Raw genomic sequence first — 23,813 nt, forward strand, 5'->3', positions numbered from 1 at the left:
CGTTTATGTACACTTAAACGTTGTAAATGTAGCAAAACAGGGTGAACAGGTGAAGTTGCGACATGACAGTCATGTTTCAGGTCTAGGAAATCCCATGGGGGAGGGGAAATCCCCGGCCGACCACGTGACTCAAAGGTCAAAGTTGAACCTAAACACAGGAGTCCTACGTCATTGCAAATGGCGGACGGTGTAAACAACACGGAACATTAAAGTGTGTGGATAATATATTTACGCACATGATGAACAACGTCGAGTTTGAGCGTTTAGACAGCCTGGACGGCTGGGTCGCCATCAAAAGCAACATATTTGTTGAGAACGAGACCTTCAAGTTGGGATTCATCGTTCAGTGGAATGTGATCGAGTGTAAGTTTGCTGTCACCTGTCACAACAGAACGCTACAGCGGCTGAAGCGCAGGGAGCAGCTGGACACCGTGGACGGCGAGGGTGACACCAGCTGGGCCGGACTGTTCTCTGTCAACGACCTGGACAACATCCACCACCAGTTGTCATGCATTGCGGACGTCTTGGGACCTTATTTCCCCGATCTGTCCGCGTTTGAAGAGGGCAACATTTGGGACTTGCTATTTTTGAGTCGGAACAGGTCAGTTGGTGGTTCGGAGGAAGAGAGAGATTTTGACACGCCGTGTCGACAGCTGGAAAAGTATTTCAGCACTGCGATTGATGTCTGCGGACGCAAGATCGTGCTCGATCTCTTGTTCACGCAGGATGAGCCTGACATCGAGGAGTATTTTGAGAATCTGCAAGAGTTCAGGAAGAAGACCATGCAGGATGAAGTGGCAAGGACCAAGGAGAGCCTGCGGAAGGTGAGGCGAGTAGCCTACACACTACACAGGTGTAGTGTGTAGGCTAGCCATGAGTCCAGCATCTCTACAAAGCTCACCAGCATCGCAATGTATCCCTAGCCATGAGCCCAGCATCCCTATAGCCATGAGCCCAGGCCAGCAAGCACACACAGGCTAGCATCCATACACCTAGCCCCATATGTGCCCTCTCCCTACGCTCATTCTGTAGAGCTACAGAATGAGCGTAGGGAGAGGGCACATATGGGGCTACCATACACCAAGCCCACCAGCATCCCTATGTATCCCTAGCCATGAGCCCAGCCTCCCTACACCAAGCCCACCTGCATCCCTACTACCCTAGCCGCAACAGGCGTTGACACTAAGGGTTGCCCACCTGCCCCTGGCAGGTAAATAAAAGTTTCGGGCAGGTGGAGTTTGCTTTTCAGTTTGCTTTCTACCAGCAAGTGCTCGTTTGAGAGGGGACACAACCGTCTATAAACACAACACGAGATTTCTGTGTAAACACTTCAACATGGTCAGAGCTCTCTGTCTTCTGGTCTGTGGAATGTAAAATAAGAGCACTGTTTACCTATAATGTGCTGCTTTCACTGTTGCTACACTTAAAAATATAAAATAACCCATAGTCATATTCATAGCTACGTAGTATCTAGGGTTTTTGCATAATACATTAGGTATGACATTTTTGTATTGCATTTACCCATTATTTTATAATGGACAATTTACTTTTCGGGCAATTTGGCCTGTTCCTAATATACTGTATGTAAACGACATGACATCAGCTTGTGACTGCAATTTGTTCCTGTTCGCAGATGACTCAGCACTGCTGGTCTCGGACAGGAGCAAACTGCAGGTTGAAAAGACCCTCAGCTCTGAACTTGGTAGACTTTGTCTGGCTCGCTGATAACAAACTATCTTTACACCTAGGAAAAACTGAATCCGTTCTATTTTGATCAAATAGTAATCTCAGAAAGGCAGATGGCTTCTTGGTTAGAGTGGGTGACAATATTATCACACGAAAAGACGATATTACCTACCTAGGTTGCATCCTGGATGCAAATCTTTCCGGTGATAAAATGGCCACCTATGTAATCAAAAAAGTCAACCAAAGAACATGATTCCTATACAGGATCTCCTCACTGGTCAACAAAATCACCTTGAAGACCCTAACAGGAGCCCTCGTACAGGGTTTCTTCGACTATGCATGCACCTCCTGGTACTACAGCACCTCTAAGGCCCTCAAAACAAGGCTCCAGACTTCCCAAAACAAACTGGTCAGGCTACTACTTGGCCTCACTACCCGAACCCACCTCACCTCTCTAGGTCGTCCTCAGACGAGCCCTCCATCGTCGTTTCCAGTCATCTCGGTTCTCCATACATCCGGCCAGTTCGTTGGTACTTTGCACTCCTGCATCGCTCTTGAGTACATCCACGTATGTTAGCGCGGGGCGTCCTCGTGATCGATGCCCGTGTGTTGGTTCCCAGAGCACCAGTTTGCTGGCTGGCAGTTCTTGATGCCTTTGGCAGTGTCCTGCTAGTCTCATTCTCCTGGCTGCTATTTTCTGGCTCACCCTCGGTAGTCCCTCATACAGAGCCATGTTAGTGACATGTACAGTCTTGCTGATGTTAAGTACTGCACGCAGCATTCTGGTGTAGCACCCGTCAAGGGACTTCTCCAGGGTTGGCTTCAGGGTCCAGCATTCACTGCCGTATAGGAGAACAGACTCCACTGTTGCATAGAAGAAGCCCTGCCCACTTTGACAGGATGGAATGGCTTAGGGTTGACGACAGAGTACAGCATCTTGCAATGGGTCTGGTCCACAAGATTCGCTACACCACCAAGATATCCATGTACCTGTCTAAATACTTCCTTAATGTCAACGAAGTCCACACCCACAACACCAGAGGGAGTTCAACAAACCATGTGCAACCCAGATTCGGCACAAACAAGGGACTAAATTAATTTAGCTCCTATGCCACCAAAATGTGGAATGCCCTACTAACAGTCATTAAGACATGTGAATCCCTTGACTCCTTCAAAATGGCTCTCAAAGGGTCTGCAATTCGAAACTGACCCCCATAAAATCCGAATCGCCCACCCACCCCTTTCCCCCCCTCACTATGTTACTTTTCCCTTTTGACTATATAGATTAGAAGTGTATTTTCGTACATCTCCAAATGTTTTGATGAATTGAAAATCGTGGGCCCTATTGTAAACAAGTGTAATGCTTTATGGTGTCGTCCACTCAGTTAACCGTTTGTGTATTGAGTTGTACTTGAAATGTACTGTAATTCTGCAAACTGTTAATCAATCAATCAATCAAAAAGCCTGACGGGCAAGTGCTTCTGAGACCTTAGTGTCATCCCCTGCGCAATTTGCAACACTTTTTGGTCTCAATCTAGAGTTGCAACCCCAGCCATTGACAGCCCATACATAAAAAAGGTTTGAAAACTTATTTTCAACATGGAAACGATTATGCAAAATAATCTCTTAATTTCAAAGTGTGACACGCATATACTTGAGAAGACAGTTACTGTGTGAATATGAACACGGAGCCCTTTTAACTCTGAGCACAAAGAACTTTACCACGTTAGCCACTGAATATTATAAATAAATGGTTATTAATGTTGCTATAGATATTATTGGTTCTGTTCTCAAAACAACAGTGTTGATGTCTTTAGTGTCAAGAACAGAACAGGACACGTGTGTGTGTGTCTGTGTGTGTGTGTGTGTGTGTGTGTGTGTGTGTGTGTGTGTGTGTGTGTGTGTGTGTGTGTGTGTGTGTGTGTGTGTGTGTGTGTGTGTGTGTGTGTGTGTGTGTGTGTGTGTGTGTGTGTGTGTGTGTGTGTGTGTGTGTGTGCGCAGTTTACACAGAGCCATGGCAGTGCTGACAGAATGGTTCTGCTACTCAGCATCTACCAGGAGGAGGACGAGGCTTATCAGGACCTGGTAACGACTGCTACAACCTTCTTCCATTATCTGCTTCAGCCATTCAGAGATATGAGAGAGCTGGCCTGCCTGTACAAGATGGAGATCCTGGTACATAATACACTTTATCCCCTAATACAGACCTGTCTCTGACCTACTTGTGACAAGGTGTTATAGTGTGTTTATCAAAAAAGAGTGGGGGGAAAAGGCTTTAATCCCTTTAGTAGTTATGCAAACAAGCCAGTACCTGCCACTACTGCCCACCCAGTAGGACTGGGATTCCAACAGGATTGGGATGAGAGTGAAAGTCCACTTGCGTGGGAACCATACTGCAATTGCTTGCTTATTCTGTCAATATTCCTACATACAGTATACAGGCACTGTAACCACTATCATGTATTACTAGTGTGTTGCAATATTTACTTGCAGTCACTGAAAATAAAAATATTTTGATAATTGTATACTGTGGTCTGGATCAAGGGCCACTTGAAAATCTTGAAAGTGGTCAGATGGGTGTGCCGCATGCATCTTCATTCTTCTATTCTATTATTATACATTTATTTATATTACATTTTATTGTAATGATGACAAAATAAATATAAATGTAATCGGTTGTGCTCCGGCTCGGATCAATGGAACCAACATAGTATACTGTAAGTAGAATAGAATAGAACTTTATTTGTCATTTTTACAACTGAACAGCAGAAAAACGAAATTGTGATGTGCTGAGTGCACGAGCCGCAGCAACATGAGTCGCGCCGCCACAAACTTCTCTTTACATCATAGAAAAAAAGTACCTAATACCTATTTGGTGACTCAGTGTGCTCAAACTTTTTTATGACTCAAGGACCCCAAAAAATGACACAGATGCTTTTTTATTAAGACATTTTACTATTGTGAAAAACCTTACCTCAAATAGCCGATCTACAAGCTCCCAACGTGTCCATGTAGATCGGCTACTTGAACTATTTTAAAATGTTTTTCATAATAGTAAAAAATGGCATATGTTTAGGGATATGTGGTAAGATGGGGCCCATAGAGTCTGAAACTACACATCCCAGTTACCGAATGCCGAGAACGGAAGCTGTCGTCATTTCCGTTCACGACAACAGATCTGATCTGATATTTAGATTAATATTAGGACAGTCTGGCTCACGAGACTATCCTCACGGGCCGAGGATAGGGAATCGCTGCTGTAGAAGTTCTGCAGTAAAGCAGCAAAGTTGTCTGCTCTTTGCCTGGCTTAACCCATTCTGACCTGAGATCAGATTCTAAAAATGTCTGTTTGAAAATGACATTTTTCTAAAATAGCAGACCTACAAGCTCATAGCGCGCCACTCGGTGGCGCGCTATGAGCTTGTAGATCTGCTATTTTTCAATAGCTAAGGCATAACATAATGGGGTTCCCGCCAAAAATGGGTTGTGTTCTGTTGCAGAAATGTTTGGACTTTGAGGAGCTGGGTCCTAAAAGAATTGCTGAGCTGGAGAAGGAAGTGGAAGAGTGGAGCCGGAGAGCGGACGATGCCGTCTCCTCTATTCAGGACATCACCGTCAGCTACTTTGTATCGACTTCAAAGGCTCTGGCAGGTATAGACACTTGTAGTGCACTGTTCCTTTAAACAGCCCATTTGAGGGTCACAGACCAATTTTATTGGTCATGACTTTTGCTACATTTAAAAAATATATTTATATTTCAAAATATATATATTTTTGTAAATAAAAACAAAATAATAATTGAATACATTTTAAAACAAACAAATTGAATAAATACCATGAATATATATATTTCTTTAAGAATGAGTGAAAATAGCCATAGATCAGATATTTTCACTAGTTTGGGTCCTGAGTAAACGTCTAATCTCTCTTTTGGGTCTCGAACTGAAAAGTAGTTTATGTGAGAAGAGCAGGAGATATTTAACAAAAACAAAAGAAAAACAGGAACATGTAAAATAATCAAAGATATACAGTATGTACAGCTGGCGTAGTAGCAGTCATAGTATTTATGTACATGATGTTGAGAACATAAGCATCATATGCAGATGTGTACATGTTCTTGTAGAATCATTAGCATTATATGCAGCTGTTTACATAATATGCTGCCATATGGCGAGCAGGGGAGGTAAAAAAAAAGAAATTTACAGCAGGTACAGTGTTCAGTTACTGTATAATAGGTACAGTATAGGGCCTATACCCTATAGGCTCTACTTTTGGGACAAATTCTGGACATCAAGCCAGTAACGGTATGCATGTTTAATTTGGTACAAAATGGCTTTCCGTAGTTTTATTTGTATGGGGTCAGGTTGGTAAGGAATGAAATAAAAGGAAGTCCATGTGTGTGTGTGTGTGTGTGTGTGTGTGTGTGTGTGTGTGTATTTATGTGTACAGCACAGATGTATGCATGGTGAATATTTGGCCGTAATTCTATTATTATTACTCTGTTACAAGCACTTTGTATATCGTCACTGTCGGATTGAAACCTCATAATGTCCAAAACTGTTACTTTTCAGGATTCAAAATCAAATTCAAAAGTAGCAGAGAGACGAGCAGAAACTGCATCACTTAGCACCGCGTCTCCAGTTTGTGGATCTAAACTGCATCACTTAGCACCGCGTCTCCAGTTTGTGGATCTAAACTGCATCACTTAGCACCGCGTCTCCAGTTTGTGGATCTAAACTGCATCACTTAGCACCGCGTCTCCAGTTTGTGGATCTAAACTGCATCACTTAGCACCGCGTCTCCAGTTTGTGGATCTAAACTGCATCACTTAGCACCGCGTCTCCAGTTTGTGGATCTGCTACTTGTGAGGCTTTTGTGTGACGCTGTAATCTGATCACGTAGGGTGTAGGGATGGGTCCGATTAATCGATTATCGTTAACCCATTCTGACCTGAGATCAGATTCATACGAGGTTTCCACTGGACACACACTGGTCTGATGAACCCATTCTGACCTGAGATCAGATTCTAAAAATGTCAGTCGTTCTTCGAATTTTTCAAAAATAGCAGACCTACAAGCTCGTATCGCGCCACTCGGTGGCGCGATATGAGCTTGTAGATCTGCTATTTTTCAATAGGTAAAGCATAACATGATGCTAACACCAAAATGGGTGCCCGGTCAGAATGGGTTAATAGGACTCCTGAGAGGAGTGACTGAAGCCCACCACACACCGGCTGCGTCCGCCGCGCGGCGCCGCGCGGCGGACACAGCCGCCTCCATTATTTTCAATTAAGCTATCGCACACCGGCTCCGTCCGCCGCGTCGCGCAGTGCCGCCCGGCGCGCCGATAGAACACAGTTCTATTTTCCAGGCGGCGCCGCGCGGCAACGCGCCGCGCCGCGCCGCAGACGGTCGCAGACGGTGTGCGATGGGCTTAAGTGTGAGTGGAGATTGATTCCAATCAAGATACAGGTTTGGAGGATTTAGCAGGTGTTGGGAATTTACCTAATCAGGCCTAGGCTGGGGTTGCTATGGTGATCAATTGGCTCAACACTGGTCCAGGGACCACCAGTGGTCCTCATTTAAAAGATTTTTAAAAGAGTTAGTAACCAAATGGACCCTTATTAACTCTCAAGAGTAAAAATTATTGTTAATCAGCTACATCAGGGGTTCCCAAACTTTTTTGACTTAGGTACCCCTTTGGGGGAAGAATTTTCTTTATTTGTAGGGTTCATAAAAAAATATATATATATATATATTCTTTTTTCTAAAATTACTTTACTAATTGGCACACATTTATCACTCTACCCGGCCCGAAAACATCAATTAAAAAAAAAAGAATTATTTCCCCATATATGGGCATTCACAGACCTGTAGTTTCACACTTCTCGCCCTCAGGGCGTCTTACTGGTATTACATACAGTATGTATTTGTAGTGTTTTAACAGAGCATCATTGTCCATGTCCAGGTATGGTGAAGCAGATGGAGGTTGATAAGAATCGCTTCGGACCGGCTGCTTGGGCCTCTGCCACTCCGAGGCTGGAGAAACTGCGCTTCATGTTGGCCAAAGAAACACTGCAGCACATGAGAGCAATGGAGATGTGCCTCAGCCGTAACAAAGACAGCATCAGGGAGAAGGTGTGTGCCTCACTTAACCCATTTAATATGATCTCATTCCTTATTAAACAATTTATATAATTTTGTCCATTATGAAAAAGGCTTATAAACACTGAATTTGAAAAACTAGAGATGCATCATTATTGAACTGTTGGCCCATATCCCAACAAACAGCTTGAATGTAATATTTCTATTTTAAAATGTTCCAACTTGTTAACCCTTTTTTAAAGCTTCCCCAGAAAACACTGATACGTTTTTACATTTTCCAACATAATTATTATGAAATAAAATATTGACTGAAACCAATATATTATTTTGATATCGGTTCAACACCACATTTTAAGGCCAGCTGATGACCGATTAATTGCCCATCCATAGTATATCTCCATCTGACCTGTAACCTCATTCCAAATGTGCATGTGCTCTCAGGCATCACCAGTGCTGTGCCAAATCATACTTGTGTACGCTCGCTCCTCTCCGACATTTCTACAACAAGAGAGAGTTAGAGAGCTGGCACAGTGCCAACGTGCTCTCCTATACCGTTCTCTTCTCTCGGTGTGTTCCAGAGTGATGTGAATCTGGCAGCCACAGGGCTTTGATCTATTTATACACTTGACTAGAAGCCCCTGGAAGCCCCCAGATGCTGCTCCGCCACGGCCCCCTTTGTTTGTGTTTATGAGAGAATATGTGACGTGTATACAAAGGTGTCAGCTGTGGTAGGTTTCTTTGTGATCATCAGTCAGAATGCATCTATTCATTCTGATTCACGTACCACCTTTATATAAAGACATATGTCTACAGTATCTGTCTGTCAATGTCTGGCTAGTATCAATGTGTTTTTGAGGGGCGCTAGCCCATCCTATGTCCAGCTTTTAGTGTGCACAAACTTTGTCCTACACAAACATTACATTCTGTTGACAATGAATGGACAATTTGATGTCATAATGTAAACACAAACATTGCGTAACACATTGTTGTATATGCTTTCAACTCTCAACTGTCAGTAACAAGTCAGCGGTGAAATCACAACCGTGATTTCTATCACATACACATGCACAGCTTTTATATTGTATTGCTATACACTTTCAGCGCCTCCTGCTGGCCATTTGAAATGACCGCAGGGAGCCATGTATATCCCCTATATAAGCGCCATTCTATTACCGTCAATACAGCCCAAAGGCGCAAAATATTTTTCGAACAGCAACCGACATGTATGTAGTATGATGGAAAGAAATCTAACTTGTGTGAAGTGAGCAGTGCCTTTTATCACATTGATCACGTATGATGTCAACAACATGATGTCCAATCATAATGAGCACACATACACACAAAGCTGTGCATAGGAGTGGCTGCACCGCTCCAAAAATGAAAATCGGACATTCCGTGCTCAAACGGACAAACACACAGACAGACAGACAGACAGACAGACAGACAACACAAAGCTAAAGCTGTGCAGCGGCTGCACCACTCAATCTGACCCATCTGAAGTGAGTGGTGCTGTACCGTACTTGTACTGTATGTACTGTACTGTACAAGCGCTCCTCCCTGGCCTCTGTGTATGTGTGTCTGTGTTACTGTATTAGGCTGCACAACACAACAGTGACACTTGGTGGTGTGTTAGGCTGCGCAACAGTGACACTTGGTGGTGAAAATATGCTATTTCCGTGCTCGGACCCAGGGACACAGCCAGGGACACAGCCAGGCAGAGACACACATTGCTGGGCAACCATAGAGTGCTGCACCACTCAAAAAGAACAATAGGGCCCCTTGCTGATCTTCACATTAGTGTTGGCTTGTACATCTCCATATGATTTGTGTGGATGCTGGTTGACAGAGGTGATAACGTGTGAATAAAAGTGTGCAATAACCCTGTCATCATGACAGCATAACAACATGTGCATGTATATCAGATGGTTGTGCATTTTTTATGCAAACAACACACCATTCTATGAACCAAACAGTCTGGGAACTGATTTAGCACCAGCGGTAGGCAAAGACCTAAGCCCAGTATTTGAGACCAGTGTTTATTTTGACAGCAAACGTTCCTTGAAATTCCTGAAAAACACGTAGAAATATAGTGGAGTCAAAGGTACAATATTTGTCTTTAAAGAAAGACTGCGGAACAATTATACTAGTACAATATTTGTCTTTGAACGTTTGTGGACTGAAAGACGTAAGCATCTCAAAAGTAAAGATATGATATTTTTTTAAATTCATTTAATTACAATACTCAAGTAAATGTATTTTGTTACCGTCCGTCAGCCACTGATTTAGTACCCTACCTCCTCTCATATACTGTAGATGGCTGCTCTGTCTGCCTGTGAGCCAGCCCAGTCTGCGTGTGGTGAGGGCCAGCAGCAGGAGACTGTAGACCAACTGGAGTTGAGGTTCTATGAGGCTCAGCTGGAGCTCTACGACACCAAGTTTGAGATCCTGAAGAATGAGGAGCAGCTACTGGTGGCTCAGATAGACACCCTACGAAGACAGATTAAAGGTACACTGTAGTCAACCTGTGGGTCTGGGTTCCCCCACATGATTTTGGAGGGGTCCCCAGATGATAGTGAAATGACAATTTAATACCTTTTTAATACCTGAAAGAAAGAAAAAACTAGACCATTCCCACATCAAACGTAATCAACAAACTATACTATAGAAACTGGTCTGTGGAACTGAGTAAAATAAAATGTAATGCCTCAACTCCTACAATTCCAAGTGCTTCTTAGGGTGGGGGGTCATTCCTATCAATTTGTTTTGCTATCAAAAGTTAAGTGCAAAATGTGTTTGTTTGTGAACAAAGCCACACTAATGCGAGGTCCTAGTGTGGTGATACCTACATCTCCTTTAGGTCAAAATGAAATATCAATCTTCAGAATTACTTACTTGACTTCTATAAGTAGGTGTAACAGATACAAGATGCTTTACATGCATAGATTTTACTTGCATGAGTTTCACATTATGTCCAGAGGTGTGACATCATTCTCATAGTATAGTGGCATGAGCTATTTTTGAGTGGACATACATGCATAGTTAGCTATACCTACATACAGACAACCCTTATTCCAGATGGCTTAGCCTTCAGCCGCATTTTAAAGGACCTGCGTTGCTAAAAGTCCCCACGGTAGCGGGTACCGTTGCCCATAATACATCTCGCCTTCATTTTTTTCCACCAACCTCACGCTGACTCCTCGGTGTGGCGGTTCTTGTATTCTTTATTTTGTTTTACTGAGAACAAGATTAGAAATAAGTTTAGGATTAGGCTGGCATAGTTTTACTGGGGTTAAGTTTAGGAATAGGGTTAGGTTTAACCATTTTAAGCATAATTTCCATTTCCATTGTTACAATGGGAGTCAACACTAGTGTCGTCACTCTCATACTAGAGCACGCTGGGTTGTAGGTCGGTTGCAACACCTCCTGTCTGAGCAATCGTCTGTCTGGCATTTCTGCTATTTTTTCAAAAAATGGAAAAGATTGACAATTGTGCAAAAATAATTGCCATTAGGCGATTATGTAATAATTGTGACAGGCCTAGTTGTGATCAAACAGCAGTTCTACTACATGACCTTTACCGTCTACTTTAACACACTCGGGCGTTCCGTCATTCAATACTTTCCTCAAGGATTCATTCATATAACCAGAACATTCAAAGTACACAACAGGGCGAGGTTAGAAATACTGACCTGACGAAAACCTGTCAAGATCGAAACGTTGACGATTCAATAAAGTAATTCTTTACCAAAAGAATGGTGTGCGGGCCCTACCTCCTTCCATAATTGCCTTATTGGCCCTGCACCCACTGTCGAGGTGTGTGTAAATAGCTATGCTCCGAGGTTAGAACATGTCAGGTGAGGTGAGCGATAATAAAAGGGAATGGGCGGGATCGAGGTTATCACAGACTGTGTGCAAATCATAGAGAGAAGAGAACACAAGGTTAATTTTCATTTCTAGATTTAATGAATTGTAATTATGGAAACACATATTGTCACTGTCCGGCAGAAACCAGCTAATCAGCTGACTTTGTTGGTAATCACGCTGCTTGAACAAAACAAATTTAGCACTGCTAGAAACCAGCTAACTCAATTTTATTTTTTCATAAATCAATGTTATTGAACACCCTTTATGTCTGTGTTGGTTTTAAAAAAATGTAATAAATGAAAAGTAGTTCGCAGGCAAGCATCTGATAACATATAAAGTCGAAATACCACATTTGAGAGGCAGTGTATTGCTTTGTTTTAAAAAAGATATGGTTTTCTTTTCCTGAACAATGAACATTTTAGGGTTTTACTGCACTCACTCACTCGTGGCCACTGCCTGCCTGTGTGTTTCACAGTGGTGTAATGTATGTAACTAAGTACATTTACTTAAGTAGTGTACTTAAATACAATTGTGAGGTATTTGTACTTTAGTATTTACAATTTACAATACTTTTGCTTCTACATCACAGAGGCAAATATTGTACTATTAATTTATAGTATATTGTTACAAAACATACATTACCCATTTCAGCCCTATATACAGTATTACGACAATTAGAAAATAGCTGATACAAGCTCACAATGTGTCGTATTGTGGGCGTACATTTTTATTTACTCGAGTACTTCTACCTTGCAGTATTGATACTTTTACTTACCGTAAGTAAAACAAAAATGTGAGCACTTTTTCCACTGCCTCAGCCTGCCTGTTTGTTCCAGAGTTGCGTGAGGAGGTTGTGTACTACGATGTGTGTTTGTTCCAGAGCTGCATGAGGAGGTTGTGTACTACCATGTGTGTTTGTTCCAGAGCTGCGTGAGGAGGTGGTCTACTACCATGTGTGTTTGTTCCAGAGCTGCATGAGGAGGTTGTGTACTACCATGTGTGTTTGTTCCAGAGCTGCGTGAGGAGGTTGTGTACTACCATGTGTGTTTGTTCCAGAGCTGCATGAGGAGGTTGTGTACTACCATGTGTGTTTGTTCCAGAGCTGCGTGAGGAGGTTGTGTACTACGATGTGTGTTTGTTCCAGAGCTGCGTGAGGAGGTTGTGTACTACGATGTGTGTTTGTTCCAGAGCTGCGTGAGGAGGTTGTGTACTACCATGTGTGTTTGTTCCAGAGCTGCGTGAGGAGGTTGTGTACTACGATGTGTGTTTGTTCCAGAGCTGCATGAGGAGGTTGTGTACTACGATGTGTGTTTGTTCCAGAGCTGCATGAGGAGGTTGTGTACTACGATGTGTGTTTGTTCCAGAGCTGCGTGAGGAGGTTGTGTACTACCATGTGTGTTTGTTCCAGAGCTGCGTGAGGAGGTGGTCTACTACGATGTGTGCGAGGACCCCGAGGAGCTACAGAGCCTGGCGTACACTGGCGTCCAGCAGGCGGACTCCTCTGGCCTCCGGCAGCTGAAGAGACGCCTGCAGACGCTGGAGACCAAGAGAGGCAGCATCTGTGCTCGGAGGGCGTACCTCCGCAACAAGAAGGTACCCCTGCAAACATCTTACAATGCCTTTGCTTGAATCCTTTATTTTTGCCAAGTGCTTGAAAAGCACTCGTAAGCCAATGGGAGTCTTACCCATAAAACCCATAGTCTACTCTGAACCGCATAAAAACCATACTAGTCTAAACGCTGCAACGCGGAGCGAGTGGCAACAGAAGCTAATGTTATGAGCTAACCAACCGACATAGAATGTCGGAAACTAACTAAAATGGGCGCTACAAGACCTGTTACAGTTATCTTGTTGGCAGTTATGACTGACTGAGTCATTCTTTTTTCTAATCTCTTGTTTGGGGGGTGGGGGGGGGGGGGGATAGTACATTTAACTAACTTGACCCAGGATAATAATACACAAAGAGAAGATATGTACCTGGTCAAACTATTATTGGCATGTAGTAAAAAAAAAAAGAAATTGCAAGGCTACATGTATATGTGACCCTCCAGTTTGTGAGCAGTGGCTGGGAAGTGTGGAGGAGACATTTGTAATGTAGAAACTAACTCATTGAGATTGTAAGAGGATCTATTCCTCAAAAAATGGGAGAAATGGACTGAATAATAGAACCAAACAACACCAATAATACTGATGGACATTGAACCTTTACATGAACCCTTACTGTTACTGTGACTGTATGACAATCTGCAAATAAAAATTAAGTTATAGAAAAAAGGAAAGGGGGAGAGAGACGGGGAGTGACGCGCTGCAAAGGTTATCGGGCTGGGGAGTCGAACCTGCGACTCGCTGTAACCGTGTGTGTGTGTGTGTGTGTGTGTGTGTGTGTGTAGGACCAGTGTGTGGATGCCCAGCAGCAGAAGAGCAGAGCAGAACAGCAGGGCTCCACCTCCTTCAGCCAACACCACCACGTCCACCTGGTGAGTCGCTATGACAACAGGGGAAAACACACCCACCAGAGAGAGAGATGAATATTCTGTTAACCCATTCTGACCTGGGATCAGATTGTAAAAATATCTTCTACATCCTGACAGTTTTCCATTCTGACCTGAGATCAGATTCTAAAAATGTCTTCTACATCCTGACAGTTTTCTGAAAAAGCTATGTTTCTATGTCAGTCGCTCTTCGATTTTTCAAAAATAGCAGACCTACAAGCTCGTAGCGCACCACTCGGTGGTGCGCTATGAGCTTGTAGATCTGCTTTTTTTCCAATAGCTAAAGCATACCATAATGCTAACACCAAAATGGGTTCCCGCCCAAAATGGGTTAACCACTTGAACACCAACACCACTGATTCTTGGGGGGGCAGAGTGGTGTCATTGAGGGGGCAGACAATAGCGGTCGAGCTCTGTTCATGCAGTCCTGGATTGTGACAAGTATTGTATTTGAGTCAGATTCAAATACATTGTTTTCAACAAGGCGCAGATATCAGCAATTATATCTGTACTGTTTTGTACAGTGACAACTAAAGTCTCTGTATGAAATCGTAATTTGTTTTTGTCCGTCAGTTATATATGGTGCCCAGGTCTTGTGACGTCATCAGTGATGGAGATCCCTGATGTCATAGTAAATGTGACCTGCTGTCGCAATTAGGCCCATATATGGAGATCCCTGATGTCATCAATATTGGCCAGCAACTCCACCACTGACTCAAACCTCAAAGCCTTAGATCTCCATATATGGATATATGTCAGCACCTGTTCTGACATTCCATATGTCCAATTTGTCCATACGAATAGATAGAAGGAAACGAGAACGGACTGGTTTTAGTCATATTTTACTCAACTGAAATGTTTAGTTTTAGTCGACTAAATATCATAAGATTTTAGTCTACTAAATATACAGTTGGCGGTGCCTTTACACTTGGTTGCAGACTGAAAATAACCGATCTACAAGCTCACAGCACGAAGCGTTGAGAGCTTGTAGAGTAGCAGTGCGACACCCGAGCGCAACCAAACATAAAAGCACTTGTCTTTTAGTTCTACTGGATCTCTTCTCCAATAGTCCCTCCCTAACATTTTAGTCTAGTTTTTATTTGTTGCCAAAAATCAGTCAGTATATTTAGTGTTAGACAGCATAGCTTGGTTTTTATTTAGTTTTTATTTGGTTTTCACCTGTGAAAAAAGGTAGTCAACGAACATCTTTCGTCATAGTTTTTAGTCGAAGAAAGATGACCACTGTGGTGGTCTCACTCTCTGTATACCCCCTCCTGTCTGCAGAAACGAGAGAAGAGGAAAGAGGAGGACCAGAGGAGGAAGGAGTGGGTGGACCAGGAGCGAGAGAAGACCCTGAGCCGGTTACGATCCTTCAGAGAAGTCAGTCTCTCTCTCTCTCTCTCTCTCTCTCTCTCTCTCTCTCTCTCTCTTAGATTTGTTTAACTGTTTTCAAACTTTTCAAGTTTTACATTTTCTTTAAAAACAAAACTTTTTAAATTTTGGTCTGCGTTCCGACCTACTGTTTAGGAAAGAGGAAAAAAGTGCGTGTGACTGTGCTGTGATGTTTTCACTGCCTGGTTTCTAAACCCCCCCCCCCCCCCCCCCCCCTCTCTCTCTCTCTCTCGTCTCCCCAGAAGCGACCGGGCCACTATATAATGAAGACCCCTCGTTGCCGGACGTCCTCCTCCGAGCCCTCCCAGCCTCTGTCCATCGTGACCCTGGGCCCCTCTCCCTTGTCTGCAGGGAAGAAGGCCCCCAAGAGACAACCACAGTCCTCCAAACCCAAAGACATCCCTGTCCAGATCTACGCACCTCCCCCTCCACCACCTCCCCCTCCACCACCTCCTCCCCCACCCCCGCTCCCTCCACCCAACCTGCCTCCGCCACCTCCACGTCCGCCCGCTCCTCCCGCTCACGAGGACGCGCCCAAGGAGCTCAGTGAGAAGGAGGCTGCCCCTTTCCCGGCCAGGAGCACCCTCAAGCAAAACATAGGTGAGCAATGACTCCATGCGACGCCCTCTGTGTTAAGGCTGGGCCATTAACCCAAAATATATCAAAACATAGGTGAGCAATGACTCCATGCGACGCCCTCTGTGTTAAGGCTGGGCCATTAACCCAAAATATATCAAAACATAGGTGAGCAATGACTCCATGCGACGCCCTCTGTGTTAAGGCTGGGCCATTAACCCAAAATATATCAAAACATAGGTGAGCAATGACTCCATGCGACGCCCCCTGTGTTAAGGCTGGGACATTAACCCAAAATATATCAAAACATAGGTGAGCAATGACTCCATGCGACGCCCTCTGTGTTAAGGCTGGGCCATTAACCCAAAATATATCAAAACATAGGTGAGCAATGACTCCATGCGACGCCCTCTGTGTTAAGGCTGGGCCATTAACCCAAAATATATCAAAACATAGGTGAGCAATGACTCCATGCGACGCCCTCTGTGTTAAGGCTGGGCCATTAACCCAAAATATATCAAAACATAGGTGAGCAATGACTCCATGCGACGCCCTCTGTGTTAAGGCTGGGCCATTAACCCAAAATATATAAAAGAATAGACTTATTTAGACTTCTAGCCAAATTATCGAGAAGTAAGGTCTTGGTTTTTGATAGTCTTTCTCTCTTATATCAACAAATCAAAAAGCAAATGAAGAAATTGTAATAGATGTTTTTTGTAATCGACTGTCTGATTAACCACTATACTACAGAAATAGTGACAAAAGCTGAGCTACAAGCTCACAATGCATCACAACACGATGCACTGTGCTTGGATTGTGCTATGGATTTGTTCTTTATGTTTAATGAGTGGATCGTTCATTAAACATGATCAAGGCAAAAGTTTAAAATAATGCTTTTTAGCGCAAATCTAAAATGACACTTTTCCCATTTTAATGGGTTATTGAGTTTTCCTGGTTTTCCTAACTTAGCCAGTGCAAAATGGCAGTAAAGCAGTGCAGTCTTGGCTCAAACTCCCAGCAGAGTAAACCAAACCAAACCAAACTTGTGGCCGTCTCAGTAAGTGTGAGTTCAAGCTAGGATGTGTGAACTATTACTCCTGACCCCTCTGAAGGTTGTGTGCAGTGGTGGAATGTAACTAGTTAGTTACTTGTTACTTCGTAGATTTTTATCACAAAAACATTAACAACTTTAGTTGTACTATAGCCATTTGAAAATGGCAGATCTACAAGCTCACAAGCATGTAGATCTGCTATTTTCCAAAGATTTCTATACATATTGAACTAGTAAAATGTGTACTTGACTTGTACAATGAGTGCAAACTTTTAACAACATTTTAAATTACAGACTTTTGTGTGTGTGTGTGTGTGTGTGTGTGTGTGTGTGTGTGTGTGTGTGTGTGTGTGTGTGTGTGTGTGTGTGTGTGTGTGTGTGTGTGTGTGTGTGTGTGTGTGTGTGTGTGTGTGTGTGTGTGTGTGCACGTGCACGTGCACGCGTGCGCGAAATCCACACTGTCCTTTATCATCACTGGCCCAAGGGAGGCCCTGTTGATGTTCACGTTTAGACTTGGGAACAGTGTCTTATTAGCTGAACCTTATTTGAGAAAATGTTGGAACATTGAGTATGTATGACGTGTAGATCAATGTGCATGTGGGAAAGTGCTCTGTAAAGATTTGTTTTGTAGTCAAAGCAGTGATGAACTGCATATCTTATTCTGGTGGTGCCCTCAATTCCTTTAAGTTTCAGCTTTGCAACCATACTCCCCCCGGAACCCAAAGACTTTGGTTTCCCGGGAAAAAGTTTTCCAAAATATTCTGAAAGTAAAGATAAGCATAGAAAACATTATACAATATAGAGACATGGGGCTCTATTTGCGTCCATGCTAAACCCCTTATCCCTAAACTACTTTGCCTTTTTTCACTATTTTGAAAAACATTTTTGAATAGTTAACATAGCCAATCTACATCAACATGTTAAGACCTTGTAGATTTAACTAGCAATTTAACTATTCAAAAATGTTTTTCAAAATAGTGAAAAAAGGAAAAGTAGTTTAGGGATAAGGGGTTTAGCATGGAGATATAGAGCCCATGGTGTATGGTGGTCTGTTCTTTGAAGTGAATAATAATCAGCGTCTCTCTCTCTCCATATTAACTAGGAACTATGGATGAAGTGTTGGCCTCTTTACAGCGCGGTCAGATCCATCTTCGTAAGGTCCCAGCTCCCACAGCGCGCTCTGGAGGGGACCTAAGGAACAATCTGATGTCTGCCATTCGCGAAGGGGTCACCCTGAAGAAGGTGAGACATGCGGCACTAGGGTTTGAAGTGAATACGATTGGCATGTGTTGTTGTGTTTACTAAACATGGTTTCAACTGGAGTGTTGAAGCGTTTTTGAGTTGAGTTTTTGGTAGCCTATGAATCTATTAATGTACCATCTTGTCATTTCAATTTTTTTTGTGAATGTTGTGACAGTCGTTTAGCTCCTTTAATGTGAAAATATTTCACATTGTACCATGAAATCCATTAAAAGGTAGTGATGCGGTCTAGCTGTCCAGGCACCTAGGCTGGTAATCCAGCATGACAGCTCGTTGCGGGTTTGAGTCCCGATCCCAACGACCTTTGCTACGTGTCTTCTTCATCTCTCCCCGTTTCCTGTCAACCTACTGTAAGCTATCAATAAAGGCAAGAAGCCCCTAGTGGCGCCTGAACTGGCAGCATCGTACACGTGATAATGGTGGGGGTAATGATCTGAGAGGGCGTTTAACCCTAAATAAGATTGCGTGACCTCAAAGTACTCCAGGATTCAGAGCTTAACCCATTTTGGGGCGGGAACCCCTTTTGGTGTTAGCATTATGTTATGCTTTAGCTATTGAAAAATAGCAGATCTACAAGCTCATAGCGCGCCACCGAGTGGCACGCTAAGAGCTTGTAGGTCTGCTATAAGTCGAAGAATGACTGACATAGAAACATAGCTTTTTCAGAAAACTCCAAGTCATTTTTAGAATCTGAATCAGAATGGGTTGAAGAAATTGGGTAGCGTTTCAGGAGCCGTGCCTGTGGTAACATATCGGCAGGATACTGTACTGTAGGACTGCAGTGAGTGGGAGAGAGTCTGAAGTGGCCAAACTAAAAGGTAAACTGTGGTGGTGCTGCAGGTGGTGGCTGGCCGTCCAGACAGTCCAGACAGTGCAGATAACGAGCTGGAGCGCAGCATCAAGGCCGCCATGCAGAGGATGAAGAAGGTGGCGGCCGACTCCGATGAGGACGGAGAGGACGAAGAGACACCCTCTGGAGAATGGGACAGCTGATTACACACACACACACACACACACACACACACACACACACACACACACACACACACACACACACACTAATATAGGTTATTTCCCCTGTAGTATCAACATGTAGCACCCATCTAGAACACAGAAATGCTGCACTATAGAAATCAGCGATTCCCAACCTGTGGTGGGGCTGTGAGGTTATTTCAAGTGGACCTCCAAACAACTGGCAAAACACTAAAGGTGCGTTCAGAACTTTTTTTCCCTTTCTAGTAACTTCAATCTCTTCACTTTGGTTGCGCTGGTCAGCGCTGCTAAAAATGTGTCCCGACGCTTTTTTGCGATCGTGGGAAAAAACATCCTTCTTGTTGTCAAAACGCACACACCAACCGACCCTATGTTTTCCTCCATCCCGGTCCGGCCCAGCAACTCTACTGACCTGACAGAGCGAAAGTACACGTGGACTTAAAGTGTTATTTTAACTCTGTAAATGTACTATTATGTACCCTCTCTGGGGTTACAAAAACACCCAAAACGAAAGAAAGATTGAGCAACTATTTTCTACTTCTTATTTTGACATATTGATAATAATATCTTGAATTTATATTGCGCATTTCATGAACCCAAGGACGCTACAAAAATATATAGATCTCATCATCGTTTATAATCAAGATGTCAAAAACACATGCCGAGTCGGGCATGTGTTTCACCTCCTTCCCACTGCCCAGGGAGATTGAGCAGAACCGCTTGAGGAGATAAGATCAGTATACTTCGTTCACGACGCCCCATTCACCTCGTTTGCGCTGCTTGATGTAACATTGCGCCCCGTGACCGGTCGCACCATGTCACGTCTTTGCATTGACTTTGTGCGTAATCACACACACCCCTTTAACAAAAATAATATATTCATGTCTGAATGCACCCTGAATTCTTTTATGACAAAAATAATATTAAGACAGAAAAAAAGGTCATGGTATTTTTCTTTAACAGCTTGAACAATTCGTTTGCATTATGATACCGATATATATGCACTGTAAGTATTCTATGTTAGTTACGTTGAACCAACACATTCGGCTGCTGTGTTAAGTGGTCAGATGGGTGGGCGGCGAGCGCTTTCAAGATTTTCAAGTGGCTGCTGAAGCAGAAAATGTTGGGAATCGCTGATGTAAATTACTGTATTGATCAGAACTTTGTTTAGAGAAGCTTTGTAGGTCTAAGAAAAGAAGTGTGTGCTTCAAGCAGAGAAGAGAGGGACATCTCTTTTAACCCATTCTGACCGGGCACCCATTTTGGTGTTGGCATCATGTTATGCTTTACCTATTGAAAAATAGCAGATCTACAAGCTCATATCGCGCCACCGAGTGGCGCGATACGAGCTTGTAGGTCTGCTATTTTTGAAAAATTCGAAGAACGACTGACATTTTTAGAATCTGATCTCAGGTCAGAATGGGTTAATCAGACCAGTGTGTGTCCAGTGGAAACCTCGTATGAATCTGATCTCAGGTCAGAATGGGTTAACCGCTACAGCTCAACTATCTAACTCTGTTATTTCCGTAAATTAACACCCTATTTGATCACACTACACTAGAGCATCCCACAAAAGCATCAAAAGTAGATCTGCAAGCTCAGACTGCTACTTTTGCAATTTTTAAAAAAAATTTAATGCCTCAAAAGTAACAGTTTTGGAACATATGGGGTTTCCACCTGGGCGGGGATATATTTTTATGTTTTTACTGACTACTCTTTACTGACATTATCGTCTTGGACTTTATGATTTGACAAATATACGTCCCATAAATTCTCCACAAACCATTAGGTTTGTCTATTGTTACTAATCAGTCGATTAGGTAATTAAAGGTATTATAGTGCATAATATTCATTACAATCTACATGTTTACACTGTTTTAGTGTACGGTTATTTGTGTTTGAGTTAAAAATGTATAGTATAAATATATGATGCCATAAGAGACGAATCTTTAATACTGGATTCGTCCTGCCCTTCCTAAACCACTTTGGTAAACACTTGTTGCATCGCAATGGATTAATATCATACCATTTTCAGTGCAACTTGAAATCTCCAACAAATATGTTACTGTTAAATGTTAAATGTTAATAACATTGTTATTTTGAACCTGCAACACAGCACTTGATTTACTTGGGACATTTGTAACGGATGGATGGTTAACAATTAAGATGACTATGATGCACTGATATTTTTTATTTTATTTTATCTCTTTTCCTGATATCATTACAGTGTGAAATCAGATAAGTGCCTTGACAATTCTGATTACTTTTCAGATGTCATCTACAATTAAAATGTTTGCAGATAATGTAACAATAGTTCTGTCGTATTTTATTTATATATATTTTTTTTTTAATTAATTTAGGACCTAGTCTAAAATCTCTGGTTTTATTCAATATTGAATGTTAAACGATGTAACCCAAAAACTTTGTACCAAATAATTCAACTTGCTTAAAAAAGATGAAATTATCAAAAAAACTGATCAAGTATTTGGGCAGGATCTTACATTTACAACTATTCAATAGTCATTGTGAGAAATGGATCACCAAAGCTCTGAATATATTTGCGAACGCAGTGAGCACTTACTATGAGACCTAGCAGATCATGTCTGTCTGTGTGTCTGTGTGTCCCCCCTTTGTGCCCATATATGGAGCTGAGTGATTTGTTTGTGATTGATGCAACACACTCCATATTTGGACGTATAGCTGCTTTGGGGACTGCTTATATGGTTATGGCTAAGTTAAAAACTTAACTTAAAAAAATAATAACTTAAAAATAAATCTTAAAAAAACCCAAATATGTACGAGCTGCGTTCGCTTCCCGCGTTTGCGCGTCTTACTGGTAATTAATGTGGGTGAATAATGTCAATCAAGTGATTGTCACGGTGGTTTAGTATCTACTATAAGCAGTATAGGTTTCAGTTCAGATATTGACCAGTATATTGACACCAGGATACAGCACTATAGCTCTTTAACCGTAGGCCGTACAATCAAAGTTATTTCCCCTCGGATTCGATGGATTATGATGCAACTCCCCAAATGAGCCACTCCCATTTCCATTCCACCAGTTTTCTGCCAACGTTGCTGGACCACAATAACCTACCTGACATGGCAGAGACCTGTGGACCACAATAATCTACCTGACATGGCAGAGACCTGTGGACCACAATAATCTACCTGACATGGCAGAGACCTGTGAACCACAATAATCTACCTGACATGGCAGAGACCTGTGGACCACAATAATCTACCTGACATGGCAGAGACCTGTGGACCACAATAACCTACCTGACATGGCAGAGACCTGTGGACGACAATAATCTACCTGACATGGCAGAGACCTGTGGACCACAATAATCTACCTGACATGGCAGAGACCTGTGAACCACAATAATCTACCTGACATGGCAGAGACCTGTGAACCACAATAATCTACCTGACATGGCAGAGACCTGTGGACCACAATAATCTACCTGACATGGCAGAGACCTGTGGACCACAATAATCTACCTAACATGGCAGAGACCTGTGAACCACAATAATCTACCTGACATGGCAGAGACCTGTGTGAACCACAATAATCTACCTGACATGGCAGAGACCTGTGAACCACAATAATCTACCTGACATGGCAGAGACCTGTGTGAACCACAATAATCTACCTGACATGGCAGAGACCTGTGTGAACCACAATAATCTACCTGACATGGCAGAGACCTGTGAACCACAATAATCTACCTGACATGGCAGAGACCTGTGGACGACAATAATCTACCTGACATGGCAGAGACCTGTGGACCACAATAATCTACCTGACATGGCAGAGACCTGTGGACCACAATAATCTACCTGACATGGCAGAGACCTGTGAACCACAATAATCTACCTGACATGGCAGAGACCTGTGGACCACAATAATCTACCTGACATGGCAGAGACCTGTGGACGACAATAATCTAACTGACATGGCAGAGACCTGTGGACGACAATAATCTACCTGACATGGCAGAGACCTGTGCTCCAAGGAGCACATTTTGCCAATTGGGTGTTAAACAGATTATAATGCATGCAGTACGTTTATAATGCATTATAGACATGGGATGCGTAGCAAGTGTTACCGCAGGGTTATTTAAGGAAAGAAATTCTACTTGTGATATAAGATGCACAGCCCACATGACTCATAATAATGCAATATAAAATGCTTTCTTATAATCCTCCATCATGCAGCAAGAGGTAAAGCATCCCCAGCCAGTGGTGATTGTGTTTATGCAGCTCTGTACCATAATGACTACTCATCAGTATCATCATGTTTCCAGAACGCCTCTCGTTTAATTGAAAATCTGTTAGCAGTCACATCCTGTTTCCAGCCCCCTTACGTGTGAGTGTGCTGCTTTGCGTGCA

At 42.9% G+C, this 23,813-nt stretch overlaps 1 protein-coding gene across 1 annotated transcript; it reads left to right on the top strand.

The window, feature by feature from the left end:
• Positions 1–189: 189 nt before the first annotated feature.
• whamm (WASP homolog associated with actin, golgi membranes and microtubules) lies at positions 190–21,729 on the top strand. The gene is made up of 11 exons (XM_080767744.1): positions 190–824; positions 3,688–3,861; positions 5,187–5,337; positions 7,654–7,823; positions 10,104–10,296; positions 13,063–13,247; positions 14,045–14,131; positions 15,431–15,526; positions 15,781–16,138; positions 18,268–18,407; positions 19,266–21,729. Exons 1-11 carry the CDS (start codon positions 237–239, stop codon positions 19,416–19,418), a joined length of 2,295 nt encoding a protein of 764 aa, XP_080623870.1. The 5' UTR covers positions 190–236; the 3' UTR covers positions 19,419–21,729.
• Positions 21,730–23,813: the final 2,084 nt, after the last annotated feature.

The sequence above is a fragment of the Protomyctophum bolini genome (assembly GCF_963924005.1).
Source record: "Protomyctophum bolini genome assembly, chromosome: 1".
Taxonomy (NCBI): Eukaryota; Metazoa; Chordata; class Actinopteri; order Myctophiformes; family Myctophidae; genus Protomyctophum; species Protomyctophum bolini.

Coding starts and splice junctions, on each gene's coding strand:
- whamm (XM_080767744.1), top strand. CDS start 237: ATGATGAACAACGTCGAGTTTGAGCGTTTAGACAGCCTGGACGGCTGG. Junction 3,862..5,186: donor TGTACAAGATGGAGATCCTG/GTACATAATACA, acceptor GTTCTGTTGCAG/AAATGTTTGGACTTTGAGGA. Junction 5,338..7,653: donor GACTTCAAAGGCTCTGGCAG/GTATAGACACTT, acceptor GTCCATGTCCAG/GTATGGTGAAGCAGATGGAG.